The sequence below is a fragment of the Lonchura striata genome, unplaced genomic scaffold (assembly GCF_046129695.1).
Source record: "Lonchura striata isolate bLonStr1 unplaced genomic scaffold, bLonStr1.mat Scaffold_85, whole genome shotgun sequence".
NCBI lineage: Eukaryota > Metazoa > Chordata > Aves > Passeriformes > Estrildidae > Lonchura > Lonchura striata.
The window spans coordinates 146,316-173,075 of record NW_027461188.1 but is presented as its reverse complement, the minus strand read 5'-3'; the positions used below and the strand labels follow the sequence as shown (position 1 = coordinate 173,075).

At 51.6% G+C, this 26,760-nt stretch overlaps 1 protein-coding gene across 1 annotated transcript in view; it reads left to right on the top strand.

Moving 5' to 3' along the window:
* Positions 1–26,760, top strand: part of LOC144248765 (uncharacterized) — a 646,176-nt gene that overhangs the window by 537,072 nt on the left and 82,344 nt on the right. Inside the window, 2 exon segments of the mRNA XM_077790757.1 lie at positions 1,494–2,267; positions 2,885–2,887. Of these exon segments, the coding sequence (XP_077646883.1) occupies positions 1,494–2,267; positions 2,885–2,887 (777 nt within the window).

Genomic DNA, 26,760 nt, shown 5'->3' with positions numbered 1-26,760 from the left:
TATTGAACAGTACATGTGAGGTACAGAGAGATGGAAAGAAAGAGAAAAGGGGGGAGAGCAAGGGAGTGACAGGGACAGAAATGTCCCATGGGGCGGGGCAAGTGTGACATTGTCCCCTGTGTGCGTGGCCTTCCCAGGGTGGGGGTTTTACACCTGAGCCAGTTTGGGTAAGGGGGGTGGTGTTCACCTCTCCACCCCAAGCAGGGATTGCCTCACTTTTTCAGGTTACAGTGTCAGATGTAACCAAAAGTGTTTTCAGTCCCCATCTCCATAAACTGTTATCAACAGGTGGGGCAGTGTTCTTTATCTCTTCCATGGCTCAGCCCTGATAACGCTCTCCAGGGGCCATCTTCTGTTAATGGGCCATTGAGTGTCACTGCAGGACTGATAAAATGACATCATCCCATTGTGGGATGCTCCGCCCAGGGGGAGGAACCAAGCATTCCTATGTGGATATAATCTCACCCTTGCAACACCATGACCACCTTGCCTACTGGATTCCCAGAGGACAAGAGCTCCATAAGCACCACTGGACCTTCAGAGGAAGACCAGACCCTTCTACAGGATCACTGCTTTGACAGAATCACGTTCATCACTCCAGCCGGACTGCAGCCCCCAGTTCATCAGACAGCTACCACCACCCTGAGCAACGGCGTGTCAGGTTATATCCTGATTCTGTGAGTTTAAACCAGCGTTTCTGTATCATTGCTTTGATCTTAATTTTCTTATTCAATTGTCATTCTGGCTAGACTCTCCCCCTGGTTTGCTTTGAAGCCAGTACAAAACTCACTTTGCTCATCACTTGTTTTCCTCCCAAAACAGGATTTCCCATACCCAAACATTCGCCACATGGAGAAGGTTGTGAGGAAGAGGAAGATGCCTCAGGACCCACAAGCAGGTGAGGAGGAAGTCAGTGCCCCTTTCCCCCTCTCTCCTGCTCCATCTCCCAGCCCAGCACAGTCCCCGGCTGCAGGACAGCCCCGCTGCTGGTGCCCTCCTGCTGGGGATGCCCTGGGGGGATCTCCTTGCCCTTCCCTGTGGCATGGAGGCAAATACCATCCTCTCTTTGTCCTTCCTACCCCAGAGCAGGAGCTGAGGATGGAGACCAGGAAGGATAAATCCCTGCAGCAGAACCTTATGGAAGAAGCTGTTTTAAGCAACTCCACAGCACAGGAATCCAACAGGGAGGAAAATCGCCAGCGACACCACAGGAGGAGGGGCTGCAAGCCCAGCCCAGGATGCTCTGAGGAGGAAAGACCCACTCTGGGCCAGGAAGGTGGACAGAGCTTCAGCCAGAGCTCCAGGCAGAGCTCGGAGCTGGTGGTCCCTGAGCAGCAGCATGATGGGGAGAAGCCCTACGAGTGCTCAGAGTGTGGGAAGAGCTTCAGGCAGATCAATAATCTGAAACGACACCTGATGATCCACACCGGGGAATGGCCCTACGAGTGTGGGGAGTGTGGGAAGGGCTTCCGCTGGAGCTCCCACCTCATCAGGCACCAACGCATCCACACTGGGGAGAGGCCCTACGAGTGTGGGGAATGTGGGAAGGACTTCAGCTGCAGCTCTGCCCTTGTCCGCCACCAACGCATCCACACTGGGAAGAGGCCCTATGAGTGTGGGGAATGTGGGAAGGACTTCAGCTGCAGCTCTGCCCTTGTCCGCCACCAACGCATCCACACTGGGAAGAGGCCCTATGAGTGTCCCAAGTGTCAGAAGCGGTTTCACAGCAGCTCCAGTCTCCTTGTACATCAGCAGATTCACACGGATGAGAGGCCCTTCCGCTGCCCTTACTGCAGGAAGGGCTTCAAGCAAAACTCCCACCTCATCATGCACCAGCGCATCCACACTGGGGAGAGGCCCTACGAGTGTCCCAAGTGTCAGAAGCGGTTTCACAGCAGCTCCAATCTCCTTGTACATCAGCGGATTCACACGGATGAGAGGCCCTTCCGCTGCCCTTACTGCAGGAAGGGCTTCAAGCAAAACTCCCACCTCATCATGCACCAGCGCATCCACACTGGGGAGAGGCCCTACATGTGCCCCACTTGTGGGGAGAGGTTTCACAGCAGCTCAAATCTCCTCCTGCATGAGCGGGTTCACTCCGAGGAGAGGCGTTTCCTCTGCCCCGACTGTGGTAAGGGCTTCAAGCAGAACTCCCATCTTGTCAGCCACCAACGCATCCACACTGGGGAGAGGCCCTACTTGTGTCCCCAGTGTGGGAAGAGCTTCACCCGGAGCTCTCACTTGACCAAACACCAACGGAGCCACTGGTAAGGGAAGTCCTGAAAATTCCCCAGCTGCAGGAAGAGCTTTGTGCACTGATCCATCTTCATTCCCCATTGGAGGACAATGTTGGGAAGAGCCCTGGTGATCCATGTTCCCTGTGATCCATGCTGGGAAGACATATGTCCCTTTTCTTGCCCCTACCAATGACCTGATGTGGGATTGAAGAACATGAGGGTCTGGCCATGGCCCTGTCACTACATTCACTCCCACCTCAGGTCATTGCCAGGGGCAGGAAAGGGACTCTCTCTCTTTCCCTGAGGAGACGGGTGTCCTTTCCATGCAGGAGGAAACACGTGGCCAGGAAGATACAATTGATGGTGATGTAGTTTTCCCTGTAAATAGTTTTCTTATCCCTTCTGTTGTCAATTTTTTTTCTATTCCTGTTTGTTCCTCATCTCGTTGCTATTCCCAGTAAATTGTTCTTATCCCAGCCTGGGATCTTTCCCTTTTTTCATTCAATGGAAGGTGGGAGGGCAATGAGTGCATGCAAGGTTTTAGCAGGAGCAGGAAATTGAGAAATGCCATTCCTGAACCCCAGCCCGTGGAAACCGAGCATCCCAGCTGGTGCCAGCCCTGGTGGCCATGGCAGCAGCCTTGGGAGCGGGTCCCTGGCTGGGGCTGAGGGAACCTCTTCACTCTGGTGCCCAGGGACAGGAGTGGAGGGAGCAGCTGCAGCTGAGTCGGGGCCGGCTTACGTTGGATCTCAGGAAAAGGTTTTTGCCCAGAGGCTGCTGGGGCACTGCCCAGGCTCCCCAGGGAAGGGTCCCAGCTCCAGGGCTCTCTGAGCTCCAGCAGCGTTTGGACAGCGCTGCCAGGCCCAGGCTGGCAGTGTTGGGGTGTCCTGTGCAGGGCCAGCAGTTGGACTCGAGGATCCTGATGGGTCCCTCCCAGCTCAGCCAATTCTGTGGTTCTGGGATCCATGACCCTGCGGATGGGAGTGCCAATGGTTGCCATGGCAACGGGCTCCAGGCCTGAGCTGGTGTCCATGGCAACCACCCCTGGCATGGGGTCTCCATGGAGCTGCCCAGGGACTGACCATAGCAACAGGGGCTGGGGATGGTTGCCATGGAAACTGACCATAGCAACAGGGGCTGGGGATGGTTGCCATGGAAACTGACCATAGCAACAGGGGCTGGGGATGGTTATGATGGAAACTGACCATAGCAACAGGGGCTGGGGATGGTTGCCATGGAAACTGACCATAGCAACAGGGTTTCCTGGTGATGGTTGCCTTGTAAGGATGAGATTTGTCATAGGCCCTCAGAGGGGTTCCATGGGGACTTTCCAAGAGTCTCCAGGCTGTTTTTAAGAGCTGGAGTGTCACACACAGAGACAGGGGCTCCATGGAGCCCTCTCAAGGGTTTCTGGGGATGGCAAGACCCGTGTGGTCAGAGGCAGTCACAGCCATTCCGTGGTGACATCCCAGGAAACCTTGGGCTGCAAAGGCACTGATCTGTCACAGGCACTCACGGGGGCTCCACAGTGACATCCCAGGAGTCCCCAGGCTGCCAAAGAGCCGGGATGTCACACACACTCCTGTCATGTGCAGAGTGGGAGCTTCAGGCAAAAGCTTTATTTCATTATTGGAGAAACTCCTGCTGAGTCATGAGATGGAAAAATGACACCCAACAGCCACCATGGATCCTCAAACCCCTGCAGGGCCTCCAGACTTCTACAATTCCTTTTAAGAGAAGAGACTGGGAGTGACTGAATCCACACCCAGCCCCAGAATTTGTCAAAGGTTTATGTATAAATGATTGGACAGGATAGAATTGAACAATTTGTCAATGCAATTTTCTCTACAGGATTAATGATGGAATACCAGATATATTTATATAAATACAATCAGATCATGATTAGATAATAAGCTCTTAACCAGAGTTATTTACTCCACAGTCCAGAATCTATAACAATTATAGGATATTCTGCACTAGGAAGCAATTTTGAAGTCAAGAGGGCCTTGCTGGAGTTGTTTGAGCCCATTGCAGGCAGCGCCTCCTGCTCCAGCAGGAACTGCCTTTCCTGTGCCAGGAGCAGGACAGGTCCCGCTGCAGGAACAGCCCCAGGCCAGCCCCAGCACAGGGAAGGCCTCGGGCACAAGGGCAGAGTGCCGTGCTGGGAGCTGTGCCAGGGACAGCCCGAGGCACCAAAGGCACCTTGGCAGCAGCAGCTGCTTGCAGGGCATGGCAAGAAGCCTCCCTTGCAACCCGGCCTGGTGGCCAGCGCTGCAGAGCTGCTGCCTCAGGGCTCATTTCTGGCTGGGCTCTGAAAAGCCACTTCTGCTCCAGGAGCCTGACTGGGAAGCCATTGGCCCAGCACCTTGGGGACAAGATATTATCAACAAACTCTTCATGCCAGCAGAGACAAGGCAGGGGCAGAGGAAAGGGGAGAGCCAGGCCCAGGGGACAGGGCTGCCATGGTGATGGCTGTGAGGTCACTGCCCTGCAGCAGCCTGGCTGCCCTCAGCAGACATTTTGGCCAGAACTGTTGTGAGGGCACCCAGCACATCCAAGAACCCACACAACAGGAATTCCATCCTTGGGGAGGGGAGGGGATTTCACTGGGTCAGGTTGCACACACTCCCTGATTTTTGAGCATTCCTGGGATGGGAAATCCACTTCTCTGGAAAAACATTTGCCATTTTGTGCCACTCTCATCACTGTAAATATTTCCTCCTTCTAACAAATTTAAATGCACTCTCATTCAGTTTAAAGATATTGACCATTGTTCTGTCACTGCTAGACTTGGGAGAAAATAACTTTGATAACTATTTTTCCATTTTCACAGACCTTGGGGAGGACCCAAATATCTCCCAAGATGGGGTTTGAAGGCTTCATCACATAACGAACACGTAGAGGCTGCAGGCTCTGGGCTCAGTTGTGTGCAGACTGAGGACAGAACAGGAGTAGCCAGGGAAGGATTGAAGGGTGGTTCCACAGATGCTGGAGTTTTATTTCATTGCATAAAACAGCTGGAGAAAGAAATAATGGCACCAAAGGTGTAGAGTGCCCCTGCCCAATGAGGTGGGAATTTTACCCAGACACAGCATCCGGCGAGAGCGTGACTTAAAGAAGATTCCACCCCTCCACGCTGTGGGGTGTGCCCTTGAAAACCTGGGAAAAGACACTCTACCCTATCTGATCAAATGAGGAATGGCCCCAGAATGTTCTTATTTTTCTGTACCCTTATTGGCTTAAATTGTGCTGCAATGTCCCCATTGTAGTTTTTTCCATTGATTGTCCTCCTCAATCCACCCCTTTGCAGTCTCCTGCTCCTCTTAATATTGGACCTTGATCCTAAACTCCACCCCTACCCTGTAATATAAAAGTCTTGACCCTACCACCTCGTTTCTTGTGTATGTCCCTGGGAAAATGAAGAATCCTCAGTTTTCTAAACCAAGACCTGTCCTGTTGCCTTCCTTTCCCTGTTGGTCATTGGTGTCTGCCTGAGGTCTGAGACTCTCGGGCCTGGGGCAGTTGTTGTGCCTTTTGCTGCAGCAGAACACAACAGTGCTTTCCTCCCTATGGAAAAAATAACTGTCCTTATCTATGCAGAAATTGCGGGAATTGGGCTTCCAACTCCCAAATTCCCTATATCCAAGGGTTGCTTTCAGACAAAAGCTACCAGGAAAGAGAGGTCTGGTTGCCCTTGGCCCCTGGTGGCCGCCTTTCATCTGCCCCTCTAACGCTGGTGTTCCGTGCTTTCCTTCCTTTGGAAAGAACCATCCTCCTCCAAGTGTCCATGTCTAAAATTTGGATTCCACCTATAAAATTCCCTATATCCAAGGGTTGCTCCCAGACAAAATCTGCCAGTACCATCAAGTCTGGCTGGCCTTGGCCTCTGGTGGCTGCCCCTGCCACACTGGGGCTCGGTTCTTTCCTTCCCATGGAGATCACTGTGACACTGTGGCACCTCATGGAACCAAGGGGCCATGGTGACACCGCGGGGCATCATGGACCCAGAGACCATTATGACTCTGTGGGGCCTGATGGAACCATGGAGACCATTCCTACCCTTCAGGGCCTCATGTCACCAAGGGGGCATTGTGACACCTCAGGGCCTCCTGGAAGCCTGCAAGCTCTGGCTGTCCTTGTCCTCTGGTGGTCACCTGTCATTCCCCCAGGAAACATTGGCACACTGTTCCTTCATTCCTGTGGTAAAGAACCGGCCTTCATGTCCAGGGACCATGGCCAAAATTAGAATTTGGCCTCCCAATTTCCGTAGATCCAAGGATGCTCCTACACAAAAGTAGCCAGGACAGACAGGTCATGCTGGCCCTGTCATCTGGTGATTTTCTTAGACTCTGATCTGAATGTTTTCATTTGAAAACACCTTGGAGAGGGCCCAGAGATCTCCCAAGGAGGGATTCTGTGGCCTTGGGCACATAGCCACTGCATATGGACAAAGGAGCTCTGTGCTCTGTGCTGCTGTGGTGGTTTTGCATCACAGAACTGATGTCCTGAGAGAAGCTGCTAGCAGTTTCCTCCGTGTCTGACAAAAAACAATCAGTAATTAGCTCTGAGAGCTGACAGTCTGTTAAAGCACTAAGGAAGCTGCAGACGCCTCTGTGCAGACACAAGTTAGAGATGAGAAAGCCTGGCTGGGTCTCTCTCCCTTCTGGCCCCACAGAGGTGCCGAGGCCGGCCCAGCCCCGTCTCGGCCGTGGGGCCGGGCGGCTCCTGCCGTAGGGCCGGGCCCCTTCCCAGGGAGCCGCCAGGCGCCATCGGCTGCCGGGCAGGGCAGGGGAGGCCGCGGGGCCGAGGCCGGGCCGTGGCTGCGGGTGCTGACATCTGGCCCTGCCGAGCCCTGCCCCGCCGCCAGCCCGGGCCCGGCCAGGATCCACCGGGCCCCAGGAGCAGCCCCGGGCCGGGCCGGCTCGGCCAAGGCTCTGCCGCCCTTGGGCTTCGCCCGCAGCCGGCGGGCAGGGCAGGAGAAGCCATCGGCCCCGGCCGTGCTGCTGCTGGGCTCTGGCCTGGCTGCTGAGATCCTGGCCCTGCCCCAGCGCGGCCCAGCCTGACACAGCCCCAGCGCAGCCGCTGCAGAAACCTCCATGGCAAAACAGCTCCGGCCGCAAGCACCGAGCCCGGCCGGGCTCACGGAACCATCTGCAGCCCCGGGAGATATTGACTCTGCCAGTGCTGCCATCCTCCCTCCAGTGAGAGAAAAGGACACAGGGCAGGCACACAGAGGAGCAACATGGACACACCGAGGGCAGGGAAGGGGAAGTTGAGTCCCAGATGGGAGGGATGAGGAGATGCCTTGATCTTGGGGCTGGAATATTCTGGTTAAGCTATGGAGAAGGATGTCATTGATATATCAGACTCTCTTTTTCCCTGTAAGGCATTGAAAAGTATAGGGCAATGACTTGTTTCAGCAAAGGCCTCCATGCTAAAGTAAGGAAATGTTGAAGTAGCTGTGATCTCCCATGAGAGGCATGAACAGAGAAAGGGAGACCAGTGATGAGACCCTGTGCCCTCAGAGAGAGATAAAGACCTCTGTTCCCAGAGATGAAGATGATTTCAGGAAGAGATGAAGAGAACCTTTGCTCTTAAACAGCTCATCTTTAAACTAATATCCCATAACTCGGCCTGGCCCATAAGCACAGCTGTGGGAAAAGGTGGGAAAAGATGGGAGGGACTTCTCGATTGCAGATTTCTCCAGGCAGCTGCTATTTGTGGAAATGAAAAGCCATGAGATAACTCTTTTCTTGTAGGGAAGTCTCCAAAACATTAACAAGAAGAACTTCTCTCCCGAAGTGAACTGAAGAAAGACTATTTTAGAGGTGGCAAAGTGACTGAAAATTCTAGGTTTTTTCTCTTTACATTGTCAGGTTGTATGGAGAGAGGAAGTGTTCTGAAAGTTTTGTTCTAATTCTTATTACTCGTTCTTTAGTTATTGTTAATACAATTTTATTTATACCCTTTTAAAATTCTGTGACTACTTTGCCTTTCTCCTAATCCTATTTCACAGCAGGAAATGAGTAAGTATATTCTAGTGAGTGCACTGGTAATTAGCCAACACTGAACCCACCACACTCATTGAAGCATTGGCCAAGAAATCTCAAAATGGTGAACCAAAACCACTACAGAAACTTCCTGACAAACTGCACGAGGGCAGAGAGAAATTGAGGCAGAGCCATGGTTTGTCAGGACTTGCTTGATCCTAATGAGCCCCGTGGTGCATTTGGAGCTGAGACCTGGAACCTCAGGGCCTGAGAGGAGATTGCACAAACCTTTCCTGGAGTCAAAGTCAGAGGAAAACCCCAAAGTGGTTGGAGTCTAAAGCATTAATGGGAACCACAAAGGTCCATCTATACCACAGGCTCTTCATAGAGTCCTTGGAGGAGAAACCTGGAGGCCAGGATGGCACAAAAACCTCTCAGAGACTGAAAATGGCACAAAGAACTCTCAAGGTGGAAAGGAAAATACAAAGTACCTTAGAAAAGTTAAGAATCTCAATGTATTCATGAGCCCCACTGAGTGTCAGTACAAAGCTCTCAGGGGACTCATTAAAGCAGATAATTGGGACCATGATTGCACAAACCTCTCACAGTCTGTATCAAAAGGCAAACACCAAGTACCTTAAAAGAAATGAAGTACCTTGAAGCATTAATGGGCCCCACTGAGTGTTGTTCCTGACAAAGCCTCTCCAGGGACTAATTACAGCAGAATATTGGAGGCCAGGATTGCTCTCAGAGACTGCAAGACAAAAGCAAAACCCTAAGTCCTTTGAAAAACCTGCAGTCCCTGGGAGCATGAAGGAGCCCCCAGGGCCATTCCTGACCAAGGCTCCCCAGGGAATCCTTCCAGCAGATCCTTGAGGCCACTGGGATGTGGGCATGGGGGGGATGCTGAGGGCAGGACCAGGGGCTGACAGTGCCCAGCCTGGCTGGGGCTGTGCCAGGAGACCTCAGGACCTCAAGACAAGGTGTCTCCTCACAGCCCTTGGTGGCACAGACCCTGCTGTGCCCCAGGGCACCAAGACTTGGCTTCTCTTTGTCCCCTCCTGCCATCAGTGCCTCCAGTTCTCTGCTCTGCCTGGGGCCTGGGGACACTTTCTCATTCATGTCCCTCAGTGGGACCCATTAAAAGTCCAAGAAACTTTGGAGTTGGATTGTGACTTGGAGTTCTGGAGAGTTTTCTGCAGCTCCCTCTCAGGGCCTGATGCTCAGGGCCTGAGCACAAAGCCCCAGAGGGTCATTAAAGTCCTTGTGCTGTGTCTGTGCTGCTGAGCTGGGCCGGGCTCCTGGCACAGAGGGTGATCCTGGTAACCAAGCAGAGCTTCAAAAGCACATTTCTCTTGCTGAGCAGCTCTTCTCCCAGCCCAGCAGGGCTGGGGCACTGCCTGCAGCCAGCCCGGGCACAGCACAGAGGCACAGAGAGCTTCAATCAGTCAGGGCTGGGAAGGGACTGAGAAGTGCCTGGGGCAGAATCACAGCCAGCCCTTGGCACAGGAACCTCTGGCTGCAGGACAATGCAGCTGCAGCTCCTGGAGAGATCTCCTAAAGCTGGAACATCCCAATGCCCACAGAGCCTGTGAGTGCATTCTCTGCTCATCTCCTGTGCAGGGGTGCCCAGGGCTGTCCTGCAGAGCAGGGTCCTGCAGCCCAGGGCGCTGTGCTGGGCCAGGGACTCTGCTGCCTGCCAGGGACAGCTCTCAGCCGGCCCTGGAGCTGCTCCCAGCGCTGGCCAGGAGCTGTGGGGGGAAGGAGCCACCCTGAGCAGGGCAGGTGCTGCTGCTGAGAGGGGCTGGCTGGGGCAGGGCTGCTCCCAGCCCCAGACCAGCCTGGGCACAGCTCCAGAGGACACTTCCCAAAGAAGGTAAGGCTGGGATTGCTGTAAAGATCAGGAGCTTTCGTGAGAGTGTTTTCAATTTCCTGCTTGGAGCAAGATGGGAAATTTGGGATCATGACAAAAAGATCTTTGATTTTTATACATTTTCCATATATTCATAGCTCTGCAAATTACTATTTTATTGTTATACAAATATAATCCTTACTTTACTTATTAAACTCTTAATTAACTCTGTTAAATTACTATTATGTGCTTACATAATGGTAATTCTTAACTGACTGTTTCCTACCTATCTCTTAGATTGTACAACAATAAGCTGACTATCTAAATACATTCCTGAAATACTGCATAGTCTTATTATGAGGAAGAGGACCTGCAAGAATAACATTTTGGTTTTTGACAACAATGTGAGTAGTCATAACTAAAGTGGGGCAAAGAAGCCCTTGGATCTACTCCAATGGGCTGATCCAGGGTGTGTAACTGTGGAAACTGAATATCCTACTGGATGTTCATTTTAAATGTCCTAATTAATTAACCTTAGTAAATTGTTGAAATCAGGGCCAAGTGTCCCCCATCCCCACTGGGACACCTGGGAGCTTCTAATAAAGGTCTGGCTTTTAATTTACTGTTCTAACACTGCGGCAAGGGTTTTTTTTTTTCTCTTTTGATTATAGATGACAGGGGGATGAGAGAAGCAGATCAGGAATTGTAATCGCAGAATCAGAATCACAGAACATTCTGAGTTGAAAGGGACACACAGGATCATCAAAGGAATGTTTGAACATTTACAGAGACTCCAGAACTGTGACTTTGGCTGGTCAGTGTCTCTGCTGGGAGCCTCCCAAAGGGCCTTCAGCCCCTCCTCAGCCCTGGGCAGCAGCAGCATCACCTCTGCAGGGCCCAGCAGGGCTCTCCTGAGCTGCCCTTGCCCAGCTGCACACAGAGCCTGCCCCAGCCAGGGCCCTGCACACAGGCAGGTTTCTGTAGGGCCGGGCCCAGGGCACACAGGGTGGGATGGGCTCTGTGAGCGCTGGCAGGGACAAGGCACCTCTCAGGAGGGGATGTCCAGGCCCAAGGAGATGCTCAGGGAAGCAGCGGGGGCTGAACAGAGCAGTGCTGGGGGAACAAGCCCATCCAGCCCCTCACCTTCCCTCAGCCACAGGGAATCCTTTGCCTCTCTCATCTCTCAGTGGCAAACTCTGAGTGCAGCAGGAATGCTGGGGATTTCTGACCCCAGAGAGCCAGGAATGATGGGTGGGTAGGGAAACAATTCCTAAATCCGGCTCCTGCCATCTGTCAGACCTGGCAGTGAAGATGGTACCAAGCCTATCTGCATTTAGGAGTGATTCCCCTGAGAAATCCTGAATTTCCAGCCTTGTCCCTCTGCCACAGGGCCACAAACCCAGGGCAACGGGGCAGGGATGGCTCCCTGAGAGCCCCCACACATAGCTGGGTGAAAGTTTTCCCAGAGCAGGAACCAGGGCCATTCTCTGCAGCAGGACAGTCTGCAGGGAATGGCCCAGGATTGGCTCCAAGCAGCCTCTTCTGACTTCTCCCTGTCCTTTCTCCATGAACAGGTGCCCATGTGCAGCCACAGCAAATGTCCAACAGCAGCTCCATCAGCCACTTCCTCCTGCTGGCACTGGCAGACACGCGGCAGCTGCAGCTCCTGCACTTCTGCCTCTTCCTGGGCATCTCCCTGGCTGCCCTCCTGGGCAACGGCCTCATCATCAGCGCCGTAGCCTGCGGCCACCACCTGCACACGCCCATGTTCTTCTTCCTGCTCAACCTGGCCCTCAGCAACCTGGGCTCCATCTGCACCACTGTCCCCAAAGCCATGCACAATTCCCTCTGGGACACAAGCACCATCTCCTACACAGGATGTGCTGCACAGGTCTTTTTTTTTCTCTTCTTCATCTCAGCAGAGTATTTCCTGCTGACCATCATGTGCTATGACCGCTACGTGTCCATCTGCAAACCCCTGCACTACGGGACCCTCCTGGGCAGCAGAGCTTGTGCCCACATGGCAGCAGCTGCCTGGGCCAGTGCCTTTCTCAATGCTCTGCTGCAAACAGCCAATACATTTTCCCTGCCCCTGTGCCATGGCAATGCCTTGGGCCAGTTCTTCTGTGAAATCCCCCAGATCCTCAAGCTCTCTTGCTCCAAATCCTCCCTCAGGGAACTTGGGCTCATTGCAGTTACTAGCTATTTAGCATTTGGTTGTTTTGTGTTCATTGTTTTCTCCTATGTGCAGATCTTCAGGGCCGTGCTGAAGATCCCCTCTGAGCAGGGACGGCAAAAAGCCTTTTCCACCTGCCTCCCCCACCTGGCTGTGGTCTCCTTGTTCCTCAGCACTATTATGTTTGCTCACCTGAAGCCCCCCTCCATCTCTTCCCCATCCCTGGATCTGGCCCTGTCAGTTCTGTACTCGGTGGTGCCTCCAGCCCTGAACCCCCTCATCTACAGCCTAAGGAACCAGGAGCTCAAGGCTGCAGTGTGGAAACTGATGACTGGATGGTTACAGAAACATTAAACTGCTGGCAAATTTCTGCAAATGACTTCTAATAAAAGGAATCTTTGATACTTCTTGTGGGTTTCATTTTGGAGGTGCTTTTTCCTCTGCTTAAGGTTTTTTAGATTATCCACAAAGAAGTATCATTTTTTTGTGCCATTTCTCATTTTGTTTGCCTGCACCTACCCGGTGGCCTCAGACGCTGTCAATGAGGGGCTGTGCTCTCAGTGTTTTTAAAGGAACTAAAGGATGTCCCAGCAGAGTTTTCTGCAGAGATGCCCTTTTGTTGCCTTCTCTGGAGCTGCAGCAGCAATGTCTGTGTGCAGAGCTGGGGCAGATCAGTGCTGGCACAGCAGCTGTGCCCAGGAGCAGCAGCACTTGGTGCTGCCAGTGCTGCTCCCGTGGCCCTGCCCCACTGCCCTGGTGGCCCTGGTGTTGCTGCAGGGCCTGAGTGCTCTCGGGGCCGGGCACAGTCCTGGGGGTGGCAGTGCCGGGGCTGCAGCAGGGACAGGCCATGGGCACTGCTGGGGCAGCGCTGACGCCTCAGGCCAGGGCCTGGGGGCTCCAGGCTCCTTGCCCAGGCTCTCTCAGGAACGCGGCCAGGCCAATGCTCAGCACAGAAAACCCCCGTGAGCAGCCCCATGCTGGCCGTGGGCAGGCTGGGGGCAAACAGCATGGCTGGTGCTCTGCAAGGGCCCTGGGGGAGACGGGAAGGAGCAGCAGAGCAGGGGCTGATCCATCCCCAGTGCTGCACAGCCCAGGGCAGCATCCCAGAGCGTCCTCATGGAGCTGCCAGCAACATCCCCCCTCTGCAGCCCTGGCCTCTCCCCCAGCTCACAGAGGTGCCGCATCCTTGCAGGCACAGACATGGCAGCACTGGCTCAGCAGCCCCTGTTTGCATTGCACACAGCAGGCAGGAGCACCCCCATGCTGGTGCTGTGGGGACATGGACCTGAGGCACCACAAATGCCATCAGCCCCTGGGGCCAGGAAGGGCTGGGGGATGCCAGGGAAACCACTCAGCTTTTGTTAGAGGGATGCCACGGGAGACAAGACTCATGATATCATGATCATCAAGTCTCAGTTTATTGTGACAGATTACACAGTTTATATATGTTCGTTAATTAGCTCATACATATTGCAAAAGCCGAGCTCATGATTGGTTGCTATGTGACTTGTACTATTATCTTAAAACTATCTTTGTGAAAGATACATGCCTGTCCAGCTGGCCTTGCAGTTAGAACAGCTTAATACTCCTTTGTTCTTCTCTATCTACTTCTACATACCAAGCAGTTTCAATATCCTGCTTTCTGCACACCATCTACTCTTCAGGGCCATGAGAACTTTGCAGCAGTCACGTAGCCCTCCATATTTGGATTAATTTTACAGTATCATGTCCCTTGTCGTTCAACCATTCCTCTGTCAGGCTCTCTTCATCTCCCCCGTTTTCCTTTTGTACAAGAAGGTGTGCATTCGGCATTTTTTGCAAAAGCTGCTGCATCAAGCCTTGCAAGCAAGTAAACACACAGGGCAAAGCAAGCAAAAGCATTACAATTATGCTTAGAACTATTATGCCATATTTGATGATGTCCCTCAACCATGGTCCGATCCCCAATCCTTTCAGGCAGCCTTCTAAGCCCAATCCGTCCTCCACCTTCAACTCTTGAGTTAGCTCGGTCAATTTTCGTATTTGCTTATGGATAGATGTAGAGTGATCAGATAAGTTCATACAGCACATTCCTTCAAATTCTTCACAACTATGACCTTGGGCTAAAAGAAGTAAATTAGTGGTAGCTGCTCTGTTTTGCAGAACTGCATGACAGATACTACTTACATTTGTGGCAAGCTCACTCAACATTTTAGATGGAATACTAATTTACTATTTTGTCCAGTAGGCTAGAATTTTCAATTGTGTGAGAGCTTGCACTGAAGTAACTCGTGGGGTGAAAAATGAGGTTATATTACAGAAGTGCACCCCACTTCATATTTCTCATGTTTTTGATTGTTCTGTTTAATATGAAAGGAACAAACTTAATTCTAAATACAAACTATATTTATGATAAACTTAATGTTATGCTTTTGATTATCTAATTGATTGTCCCTCTTTTTCTTTTGCCATTGAAAAGCAATGGCAAAATGAACAGAAAAATCACAGGCATTATAAAACTCATTAAAACTTAGCAAAAAAGTCTATAACATAATTAAAAACACACTTATGAAAAAACTTAAAAGCCTACAATCTCCTGTGGGTGAAACACAAATCTTTGTACAATCCACTTTTGCTGTGCATCCTCTGATTTACTTGTGGAGAGATTAGTGTTCTCTTGAAATTGATAAGTTTAACATTCTTCACTGAAATCTATCTAGATTCTGCACCTGCTAAAACACAAACAAACTCAACACCCCCCACAGGGACTGGAGGGTCCTCTCTCAATTCTGTTTCCTAAAATTTGCATGAAGAAATGGAAATATCAACATCTTTGTTATAAACATGAAAAAACATCAAGAACAAAACAATGCATATAGTAAAGAAACTAACAACAAACAAAAATCAATCAGATAATACACTATTAACATTACATATAAAATCACAGTTACCAAATGCTACACTATCAAATTGTCATCCCAGAGTCTGCAGCAGCTGATAAACCTTAAAACAACAGAGATTTGGATAAAACATGTCCGGATCATGTTTCTCCAAAACTCTCTTTGAGGCTCAGCTGCTCTACATGGTCAAATTGTTAAGCCAAAAGGACTTGAATACTTTTTGATGCAGAAAACACCTGGGTCAATCACACCATCCACGTAGAGCCAGAGCTTGGCCAGAGCTCAAACTCTAATTGGAGGATATGTTTTAACACATTATAAAACAAAAGTCCTAGAAATAACAGTTATAAGTAAAAAACCTTATTATTAAAAATTTATCAAACTATTAAATAATTGAACCTGTCTAAAATCTCTTTTAAGATAAAAATTCTCTAAATGCAACAAACCTTTTCTTTAGAAATCTGAAAATTTGAAGTCTGAAATCTTGAACTAAAATTTGGACAATGAATTTTTAAAGGAAGATGAATTGCAGCTGCATAAAAGATTAGATAAAGAAAACACATGAGTAGTTAAAAAATCAAAAACACAGGATCCTGAAAAAACATCTTGTAATCAATCACCTAAAGAGACAATAAAACATATGAAAACTGACTGTAAATACTATAACAACACCTTAATACCTTAATACCTTAATAATAATTCTTATCACAAAAATCAGACAACTCACATTTTATGATCAACCTATTAACAAGAAATGTTTAAAATAGTTTAAGACAATCCTTTTAAAGCACTCATATAACATTAGTAACAATCACTACTTATCATTACTTACAAAAACTTAACAATCACTATTTATCGTATTATCTATAAAACTTAAAAATCACTATTACTTATATTATTATCTATAAAAACCCAAATACAGAGATTACAAACTCAATACTAAAATTCCATCAGATGACATTTTCTCAACTCTTTGTTTTCAGAGACATTTTTGGTAATTAAATCATTACTAACATTTCTATCTTTATACAGTGATTTTTATCCATATCATATTTGAAATAACATTGATTCACATAATGTTCATCCTTCTTGGTATCTTGGAAAACACTCGGTCCTGCTGTACTTTTTCATTACGTCTCTGTCTCTTGTAAGAAATTGGGAAGATGCTGTTGAAATTTTTGCTGTAGTGTTGCGATCCCGCCATCGGTGGCGCTGCTGCTCTCGGCGTTGTCGCTGCCATGGCAACCAGGACTGTGCCGCCATCTCCGCCGCCATTGCTGGGCGCTGCGGGGAGATGAGGGGCGGTGCCGCCTCGCTCCCGTCCTTGTTGTGTCACCTTGTGGATGGGAGAAGAGACACCCCCGCCACGGCCGCGCCCCGCCTGCTCCGGCTCCAGCGCGGCTGAGCCCCAGGAACGCCCCTCTCCCCCCTTGCGCTGCTGCTCGGCAGCAAGGAGCCTTCCGTCTCTCGGCTGATGTCCGCTCCGCCCCGGGCTCGCCTCCGGCTCGGTGCTGGCCGGCCCCGCTCTGTCTGGCCCCGCGCCTGCTCCGTTCTACCTGATTCCCGTTCGCAAAAAGTGAATTTGGGATCCCAGTCCCGTTGCCATAAAGCAATTTGGACCTCAGTTTCCAGCACCTCAATGCTACTAGTGTCTATGGGAGGTACAGGCATTTCAGAAGCAGAGATGGGAATGGGAAAATTTGTGAGAACCGGAGGGTTTGGCTCACTGGAGAGAAGCGAGGGTTTACATTCCTTATTTTTCTCCCGAGCCGTCCGTATCACTCCCACCGCCCTCTTTTCTGCCTGACACATTAACAATTCGTTATGAACCACTCTCCAAAGTTTACTCATTTTCTTGCCCGGTTTGTCATCATCTAACACTAATTCCCACAACTTATCCCTATATCTTCTCCATTCGGAAAGTTCATGAACACTGTGGGGGTTAATAAAAAAGCCATAGGACTCAGCATGATGCAATAGCGAGGCGAGATCCTTATCTAAGTCAATCCCCCTAATCTGCCTTTTTCTAAGAGAAGCACTAAATAAATCATATGCTGCTTGCCTTTCCATGGTTACGTCGGTACCGTTGCTGGCTCCTTCAGGCTTCGGCAGCACGTATCGGCTGAGCTCGCCTCTACTGTCACTCAGGATGCGGAGCAGAGCGTTTCACCTCTTCTCTTTATTTTCGCCGTCCTTCCAGCTGCAGGACCCGAACTCCAACGCAGCACCTCTCTCGCCTTAGGCTCGGATCAGGTCCCTGCTTTCGGGCGCCAGTTGTTAGAGGGAATGCCGCGGGAGACAAGACTCATGCTATCATGATCATCAAGTCTCAGTTTATTGTGACAGATTACACAGTTTATATATGTTTGTTAATTAGCTCATACATATTGCAAAAGCCAAGCTCATGATTGGTTGCTATGTGACTTGTACTGTTATCTTAAAACTATCTTTGTGTTTGATACTTGCCTGTCCAGCTGGCCTTGCAGTTAGAACAGCTTAGCACTTCTCTGTTCTTCTCTATCTATTTCTACATACCAAGCAGTTTCAATATCCTGGTTTCTGCACACCATCTGCTCTTCAGGGTCATGCGAACCTTGCAGCAGTCACGTAGCCCTCCCTACTTGGATTAATTTTACAGCATCACGTCCCCTGTTGTACAACCATTCTTCTGCCAAGCTCTCTTCAGACAAGGACAAGGAGGATGATGAGGATGAGGAGGAGAAGGACAACGAGGAGGAGGAGGAGGAGAAGAAGGATGAGGACAAGGACGAGGAGGAGAAGGATGAAGATGAGGAAAAGGATGAAGATGCAGAGGACAAGGAGGACGAGGAGGTCGAGGAGGAGGAGGAGGAGGAGGACGACGACGACGACGAGGATGAGGACGAGGACGAGGACGAGGACGAGGAAGAGGACGAGGATGAAGACAAGGACGAGGACGAGGACGAGGACGAGGAGGACAAGGACGAGGAGGACAAGGAGGACGACGAGGAGGAAGTCGAGGAGGACGATGACGACGAAGAGGAGGTGGAAGATGAGAACGGGGAATAGGAGGAGGAAGAGAGAGAACGAGGACAAGGAGGATGATGATGAGGAGGAGGAAAACGAGGAGGAAGAGGAGAATGAGGATGAGGAGGTGGACAATGGAAAGGAGGATGAGGAGGGCGAGGAGGACGACAAGGACTAGGGCAAGCACAAGGAAGATGAGGAGGAGGAGGAGGACAAGGAAGAGGAGGAGGCAGAGAAGCATGAAGAGGAGGAGGCAGAGAAGCATGAAGAGGAGGAATAAGAGGAGGAAGAGAGAGGACAAGGACAAGGAGGATGATGAGGATGAGGAGAAGGAGGAGAAAAAGGATGAGGACGAGGACGAGGAGGAGAAGGATGAAGATGAGGAAAAGGATGAAGATGCAGAGGACAAGGAGGAGGAGGAGGAGGAGGAGGAAAAGGAAGATGAACAGGAGGAGGAGGAGGACAAGGTGGAGAAAAAAGAGGAGGAGGACAAGGATGAGGAGGACCAGGAGGATAAGGACGAGGAGGATGAGGATGAGCAGGATGAGGAGGACGAGGAGGATGAGGATGAGCAGGATGAGGAGGACGAGGAGGAGGAAGAGGAGGAGAATGAGGATGAGGAGGACAATGAGGAGGATAAGGAGGATAAGGATGCGAAGGATAAGGAGGAGGAGGATGAGGAGGAGGACAAGGAGGATGAAGAAGACAAGGAGGACAAGGAGGAGGAGGACAAGGAAGACGAGGAGGAGGAGGAGGAATAGGAGGATAAAGAAAATGAGAATGAGGATGTGTAGAGGACAAGGAGGAGGAGGTCGAGGACGAGGAGGAGGAGGAGGACGAGGAAGAAGAGGAGGAGAAGGAGGACGAAGACGAGGACGAGGACGAGGAAGAGGAGGAGGACGAGGAGGAGGACGAGGAGGATGAGGAGGAGGACGAGGAGGACGAGGATGAGGAGGACGAGGAGGAGGACGAGGAGGAGGACAAGGAGGATGAGGAAGAGGATGAGGAAAAGGAGAATGATGACGACAACGACCAAGAGGAGGTGGAAGATGAGGAGGAGGAATAGGCGGAGGAAGAGAGAGAACGAGAACAAGGAGGATGATGAGGAGGAGGAGGTGAACGATGAAGAAGAGGAGAATGAGGATGAGGAGGTGGACAATGGATAGGAGGATGAGGAGGGCGAGGAGAAAGGGGGAGCAGGAGGAAGAAGAGGAGGAGGAGGAGGAGGACGACAAGGACTAGGGCAAGCACAAGGAAGATGAGGAGGAGGAGGACGAGGACAAGGAAGAGGAGGAGGCAGAGAAGCATGAAGAGGAGGAATAGGAGGAGGAAGAGAGAGGACAAAGACAAAGAGGATGATGAGGATGAGGAGGAGGAGGACAGCGAGGAGGAGGAGGAGGAGGAGAAGGAGGACGAGGAGGAGAAGGATGAGGATGAGGAAAAGGATGAAGATGCAGAGGACAAGGAGGACGAGGAGGAGGAGGACGAGGAGGAGGAGGAGAAGGAAGATGAACAGGAGGAGGAGGAGGACGAAGAGGAGGACAATGATGAGGAGGACCAGGAGGAGAAGGACGAGGAGGATGAGGATGAGCAGGATGGGGAGGACGAGGAGGAGGAAGAGGAGGAAGATGAGGAGGAGGAGAAGGAGGAGAATGAGGATGAGGAGAACAATGAGGAGGATGAGGAGGATAAGGATGCGGAGGATAAGGAGGAGGAGGATGAGGAGGAGGACAAGGATGAGGAAAAGGACGAGTATGAGGAGGACGAGGAGGACAAGGAGGAGGAGAAGGACGAGGAGGAGGAGGACGAGGAGGAGGACGAGGAGGAGGATGAGGACGAGGAGGAGGAGGAGGAGGAGGAGGAGGAGGAGGAGTAGGAGGACGAGGACGAGGACAAGGAGGAAGAGGAGGACGAGGAGGAGGAGGAGGATGAGGAGGAGGAGGAGGACAAGGAGGAGGAGGAGGAGGAGGAGGACGAGGACGACGAGAATGAGGAGGAGGACAAGGACGACGAGGAGGAGGAGGAGGAGGAGGAGGAGGTCGAGGACGAGGAGGACGAGGAGGACGAGGACGAGGAGAACGAGGAGGATGAGGAGGACATAGAGGACAAAGAGGATGAGGAGGACGAGGAAAACGAGGAGGACGAGGAGGAGGAGGAAGAGGACGAGGAGGACGAGGAGGAGGAGGACGAGGAGGAGGAGGACGAGGACGACGAGGACGAGGAGGAGGAGGACGAGGACGAGGAGGACGACGAGGAGGACGACGAGGACGACGAAGAGGAGGACGAGGAGGAGGATGAGGAGGAGGACGAGAAGGAGGACGAGTAGGACGACGACGACAACGAAGAGGAGGTGGAAGATGAGGAGGAATAGTACGAGGAAGAGAGAGAACGAGGAAAAGGAGGATGATGAGGAGGAGGAGGAGAACTTGGAGGAAGAGGAGAATGAGGATGAGGAGGAGGACGAGGAGGAGGACAATGACAAGGAGGTTGAAGATGGGGAGGAGAAAGAGGAGGAGCAGAAGGAGGAAGAGGAGGAGGAGGAAGGCGACAAGGACTAGGGCAAGCACAAGGAAGATGAGGAGCAGGAGGAGGACAAGGAAGAGGAGGAGGCAGAGAAGCATGAAGAGGAGGAATAGGAGGAGGAAGAGAGAGGACAAGGACAAGGAGGATGATGAGGATGAGGAGGAGGAGGATGAGAAGGAGGAGGATGAGGAGGAGGACAAGGATGAGGAAAAGGATGAGGATGAGGAGGACAAGGAGGACGAGGAGGATAAGGAGGACAAGGAGGAGGAAAACGAGGAAGTCGAAGTTGAGGAGGAATAAGAGGATAAAGAGGATGAGAATGAGGATGTGGAGGACAATGAGGAGGAGGAGGAGGAGGAGTAGGAGGAGGACGGGGACGAGGAGGACGAGGAGGAGTAGGAGGAATAGGAGGATAAAGAGGATGAGAATGAGGATGTGGAGGAGGACAATTAGGAGGTCCTTGTCCTCCTCCTACTCCTCCTCCTCCTCCTACTCCTCCTCATCCTCCTCCTCCTTATCCTCCGCATCCTTATCCTCCTCATCCTCCTCATTGTCCTCCTCATCCTCATTCTCCTCATTCTCCTCATCCTCATCCTCCTCCTCTTCTTCCTCCTCGTCCTCCCCATCCTGCTCATTATCATCCTTCTCGTCCTTCTCCTCCTGTTCCTCCTCATCCTTGTCCTCCTCCTCTTTATTCTCCACCTTGTCCTCCTCCTCCTGTTCATCTTCCTTTTCCTCCTCCCCCTCCTCCTACTTGTCCTCTGCATCTTCATCCTTTTCCTCATCCTCATCCTTCTCCCCCTCGTCCTCGTCCTCATCCTTCTTCTCCTCCTCCTCCTCTTCGTTGTCCTCATCCTCATCATCCTCCTTGTCCTTGTCCTCTCTCTTCCTCCTTCTATTCCTCCTCTTCATGCTTCTCTGCCTCCTCCTCTTCCTTGTCCTCCTCCTCCTCCTCCTCCTAATCATCATTCTCCTCTTCCTCCTCTTTCTCCTCCTCCTCCTCATCATCCTCCTTGTCCTTGTTCTCTCTCTTCCTCCTCCTATTCCTCCTCCTCATCTTCCACCTCCTCTTCATCGTCGTCATCGTCCTCCTCCTCGTCCTCCTCCTCGTCCTTCTCCTCCTCCTTCACTTCCTCCTCCTCTTCCTCCTCCTCTTCCTACTCCTCCTCCTCCTCCTCCTCCTCCTCCTCCTCCTCCTCCTCCTCCTCCTCCGAGTGTGGTTCTCAATGTTCAATGACTATTGGATTCCAGGAACCTGGAACTCTGGATTCCGTGGCTCTATGACCCCACGGAGGGATTCAGGACTGTCTCCAAGGTCACAAGGGAACGTTGGTGCCAGTGGGAGGGGCTGCAGTGCAGGGGCACCAACAGCTGAGAGGCGACTGCAGCTGCTGCTGCTGCTGCTGCTGCTGCTGCTGCTGCTGCTGCTGCTGCTTGTGGGGGTGCTGCTGGCAGGGGCAGGGCCCTGGTGTGGCTGAGCATTGCCATCTCAGCCTGGGAGCTCCTGGGAGCTCAGGACAGAGCCAGGACTGACCCAGGTTGGCACTGCACTTGAGGACAGACACAGAGAATGGAAAGTGCCCACACAGTGGTTCCGAGCAGGTCTGTGGGAAGGAGGAGGGAGGGAGGAGGTATCCCCTGCCCAAGGCTGCCAAGGGAAGGCTTTGGGAGGGAAAGCAAGCCTTGACCTGACACTAAGTCCTTCAAGGGCTCAGTTGCCCACGCTGAGCAGGATTTCATCACGCAGAACTGACAGGGCCAGATCCAGGGATGGGGAGGACATCGAGGCAGGCTTCAGGTGAGCAAATTCTGCAGTGCTGACAAAGAGAGAGATTACAGCCAGGTGAGGGAGGCAGGTGGAAAAGGCTTTGTGCCGTCCCTGCTCAGAAGGGACCCCCAGCACAGCCCTGAAGATCTGCACATAGGAGAAAACAATGAACACAAAACAACAAAATTATAAACTGCTAGTAACCACCAGAAGCCCAAATTCCTTGAGGTGGGAATTGGAGCAGGAGAGCTTGAGGATCTGTGGGATTTCACAGAAGAACTGGCCCAGGGCATTGCCATGGCACAGGGGCAGGGAAAATGTATTGGCTATGTGCAGCAGAGCATTGAGAAAGGCACTGTCCCAGGCAGCTGCTGCCATGTGGGCACAAGCTCTGCTGCCCAGGAGGGTCCCGTAGTGCAGGGGTTTGCAGATGGACACGCAGCGGTCGTAGCACATGATGGTCAGCAGGAAATATTCTGTTGCAGCACAGAAAAGAAAAAAAAATCTTGTGCAGCACATCCTGTGTAGGAGATGGTGCTGGTGTCCCAGAGGGAATTGTGCATGGCTTTGGGGACAGTGGTGCAGATGGAGCCCAGGTCGCTGAGGGCCAGGTTGAGCAGGAAGAAGAACATGGGTGTGTGCAGGTGGTGGCCGCAGGCTATGGCGCTGATGATGAGGCCGTTGCCCAGGAGGGCAGCCAGGGAGATGCCCAGGAAGAGGCAGAAGTGCAGGAGCTGCAGCTGCCGCGTGTCTGCCAGTGCCAGCAGGAGGAAGTGGCTGATGGAGCTGCTGTTGGACATTTGCTGTGGCTGCACATGGGCACCTGTTCATGGAGAAAGGACAGGGACAAGTCAGGAGAGGCTGCTTGGAGCCAAACCTGGGCCATTCCCTGCAGCCTGTCCTGCTGGGACTCACCCACCCTTGTTCCTGCTCTGGGAAAACCTTCACCCAGGTCCCTGCCTGAGCTCCAGTTGTGCTGGCTGAGTGTGCCAGGAGCAGCAAGGGCTGTATGTGGGGGCTCTGGAGGAGCCATCCCTGCCCCACTGCCCTGAGTTTGTGGCCATGGGGCAGAGGGACAAGGCTGGATATTCAGGATTTGTCAGGGGAATCACTCCTGATGCAGAAAGGTTTGGTAGCATCTACATTCAGACTTCTAAAGGAATTTCACTTTATTTCTAAAGGAAATAGATGGCAGAAGTTGGTTTTAGGAATTGTTTTCTTACCCACACACCATTCCTGGCTCCCGGAGGTCAGAAATCTCCAGCATTCCTGCTGCACTCAGAGTTTGCCACTGAGAGATGTGAGAGGCAAAGGATTCCCTGTGGCTGAGGGAAGGTGAGGGGCTGGATGGGCTTGTTCCCCCAGCACTGCTCTGTTCAGCCCCCTCTGCTTCCCTGAGCATCTCCCTGGGCCTGGACATCCCCTCCTGAGAGGTGCCTTGTCCCTGCCAGCGCTCACAGAGCCCATCCCACCCTGTGTGCCCTGGGCCCGGCCCTACAGAAACCTGCCTGTGTGCAGGGCCCTGGCTGGGGCAGGCTCTGTGTGCAGCTGGGCAAGGGCAGCTCAGGAGAGCCCTGCTGGGCCCTGCAGAGGTGATGCTGCTGCTGCCCAGGGCTGAGGAGTGGCTGAAGGCCCTTTGGGAGGCTCCCAGCAGAGACACTGACCACCCAAAGTCACAGTTCTGGAGTGTCTGTAAATGTTCAAACATTCCTTTGATGATCCTGTGTGTTCCTTTCAACTCAGAATCTTCTGTGATTCTGGGATTACAATTTCTGTTCTGCTTCTCACAACCCCCTGTCGTCTATAATCAAAAGAGAAAAAAAAAAAACCTTGCCGCAGTGTTAGAACAGTAAATTAAAAGCCAGACCTTTATTAGAAGCTCCCAGGTGTCCCAGTGGGGATGGGGGACACTTGGCCCTGATTTCAACAATTTACTAAGGTTAATTAATTAGGACATTTAAAATGAACATCCAGTAGGATATTCAGTTTCCACAGTTACACACCCTGGATCAGCCCATTGGAGTAGATCCAAGGGCTTCTTTGCCCCACTTTAGTTATGACTACTCACATTGTTGTCAAAAACCAAAATGTTATTCTTGTAGGTCCTCTTCCTCATAATAAGACTATGCAGTATTTCAGGAATGTATTTAGATAGTCAGCTTATTGTTGTACAATCTAAGAGATAGGTAGGAAACAGTCAGTTAAGAATTACCATTATATAAGCACATAATAGTAATTTAACAGAGTTAATTAAGAGTTTAATAAGTAAAGTAAGGATTATATTTGTATAAAAATAAAATAGTAATTTGCAGAGCTATGAATATATGGAAAATGTATAAAAATCAAAGATCTTTTTGTCATGATCCCAAATTTCCCATCCTGCTCCAAGCAGGAAATTGAAAACACTCTCAGGAAAGCTCCTGATCTTTACAGCAATCCCAGCCTTACCTTCTTTGGGGAGTGTCCTCCGGAGCTGTGCCCAGGCTGGTCTGGAGATGGGAGCAGCCCTGCCCCAGCCAGCCCCTCTCAGCAGCAGCACCTGCCCTGCTCAGGGTGGCTCCTTCCCCCCACAGCTCCTGGCCAGCGCTGGGAGCAGCTCCAGGGCCGGCTGAGAGCTGTCCCTGGCAGGCAGCAGAGTCCCTGGCCCAGCACAGCGCCCTGGGCTGCAGGACCCTGCTCTGCAGGACAGCCCTGGGCACCCCTGGCTGCTCTGCACAGGAGATGAGCAGAGAATGCACTCACAGGCTCTGTGGGCATTGGCATGTTCCAGCTTTAGGAGATCTCTCCAGGAGCTGCAGCTGCATTGTCCTGCAGCCAGAGGTTCCTGTGCCAAGGGCTGGCAGTGATTCTGCCCCAGGCACTTCTCAGCTCCTTCCCAGCCCTGACTGATTGAAGCTCTCTGTGCCTCTGTGCTGTGCCCGGGCTGGCTGCAGGCAGTGCCCCAGCCCTGCTGGGCTGGGAGAAGAGCTGCTCAGCAAGAGAAATGTGCTTTTGAAGCTCTGCTTGGTTACCAGGATCACCCTCTGTGCCAGGAGCCCGGCCCAGCTCAGCAGCACAGACACAGCACAAGGACTTTAATGACCCTCTGGAGCTTTGTGCTCAGGCCCTGAACATCAGGCCCTGAGAGGCAGCTGCAGAAACCTCTCCAGAACTCCAAGTCAGAATCCAACTCCAAAGTTTCTTGGACTTTTAATGGGTCCCACTGAGGGACACAACTGAGAAAGTGTCCCCAGGCCCCAGGCAGAGCAGAGAACTGGAGGCACTGATGCCAGGTGGGGACAAAGAGAAGCCAAGTCTTGGTGCCCTGGGGCATAGCAGGGTCTGTGCCACCAAGGGCTGTGAGGAGACACCTTGTCCTGAGGCCCTGGGGCCTCCTGGCACAGCCCCAGCCAGGCTGGGCACTGTCAGCCCCTGGTGCTGCCCTCAGCATCCTCCCCTAGCCCACATCCCAGTGGGGTCAAGGATCTGCTGGAAGGAGTCCCTGGGGAGCCTTGGTCAGGAATGGCTCTGGGGGCTCCTTCATGCTCCCAGGGACTGCAGGTTTTTCAAAGGACTTTGGCTTTTGCTTTTGCCTTGGAGTCTTTGAGAGGTTTCTGCAATCATGGCCCCAATTATCTGCTTTAACAAGTCCCTTGAGAGCTTTGTACTCACAATCAGTTGGGCTCATTAATTCTTTGAGATACACAACTTTTTTAAAGTACTTTGGATTTTCCTTCCTACATTGAGTGTTTTTTGTGCCATTTTGAGTCTCTGAGAGGTTTTTGTGCAATCCTGGACTCCAATTATCTCCTCCAAGGAGTCCAAGAGGAGCCTGTGTTAGGGATGGATTTCATGGGGACCCATTAATTCTTTGAGACACTTTGGGGTTTTCTTCTGATTTTGACACTTAGAAAGGTTTGTGCAATGTCATCTCAGGCCCTGAGTTTCCAGGGCTCAGCTCCAAATGCAGAACGGGTCTCATTAGGATCAAGCAAGTCCTGACAAACCATGGCTCTTCCTTGATTTCCCTCTTGTCTGGGGCAGTTCATCAGGAAGTTTCTGTAGGGCAGAAAACTTGGTTTTGTTTTGCCAATTTGAGATTTCTTGGCCAATGCATTCATTAATGTGGTGGTTTCAGTGTTGGCTAATTACCAGTGCACTCACTAGAATATACTTACTCATTTCCTGCTGTGAGGTAGGATTAGGAGAAAGGCAAAGTGGGCTCAAAACTTTAAAAGGGTATAAAGAAAAGTTTATTAACAGCAACTAAAAGAGTGAGTGATGAGGATCAGAACAAAACTTTCAGAACACTTCCCCTCTCTATACAACCTGACAATGTAAAGCGACAAA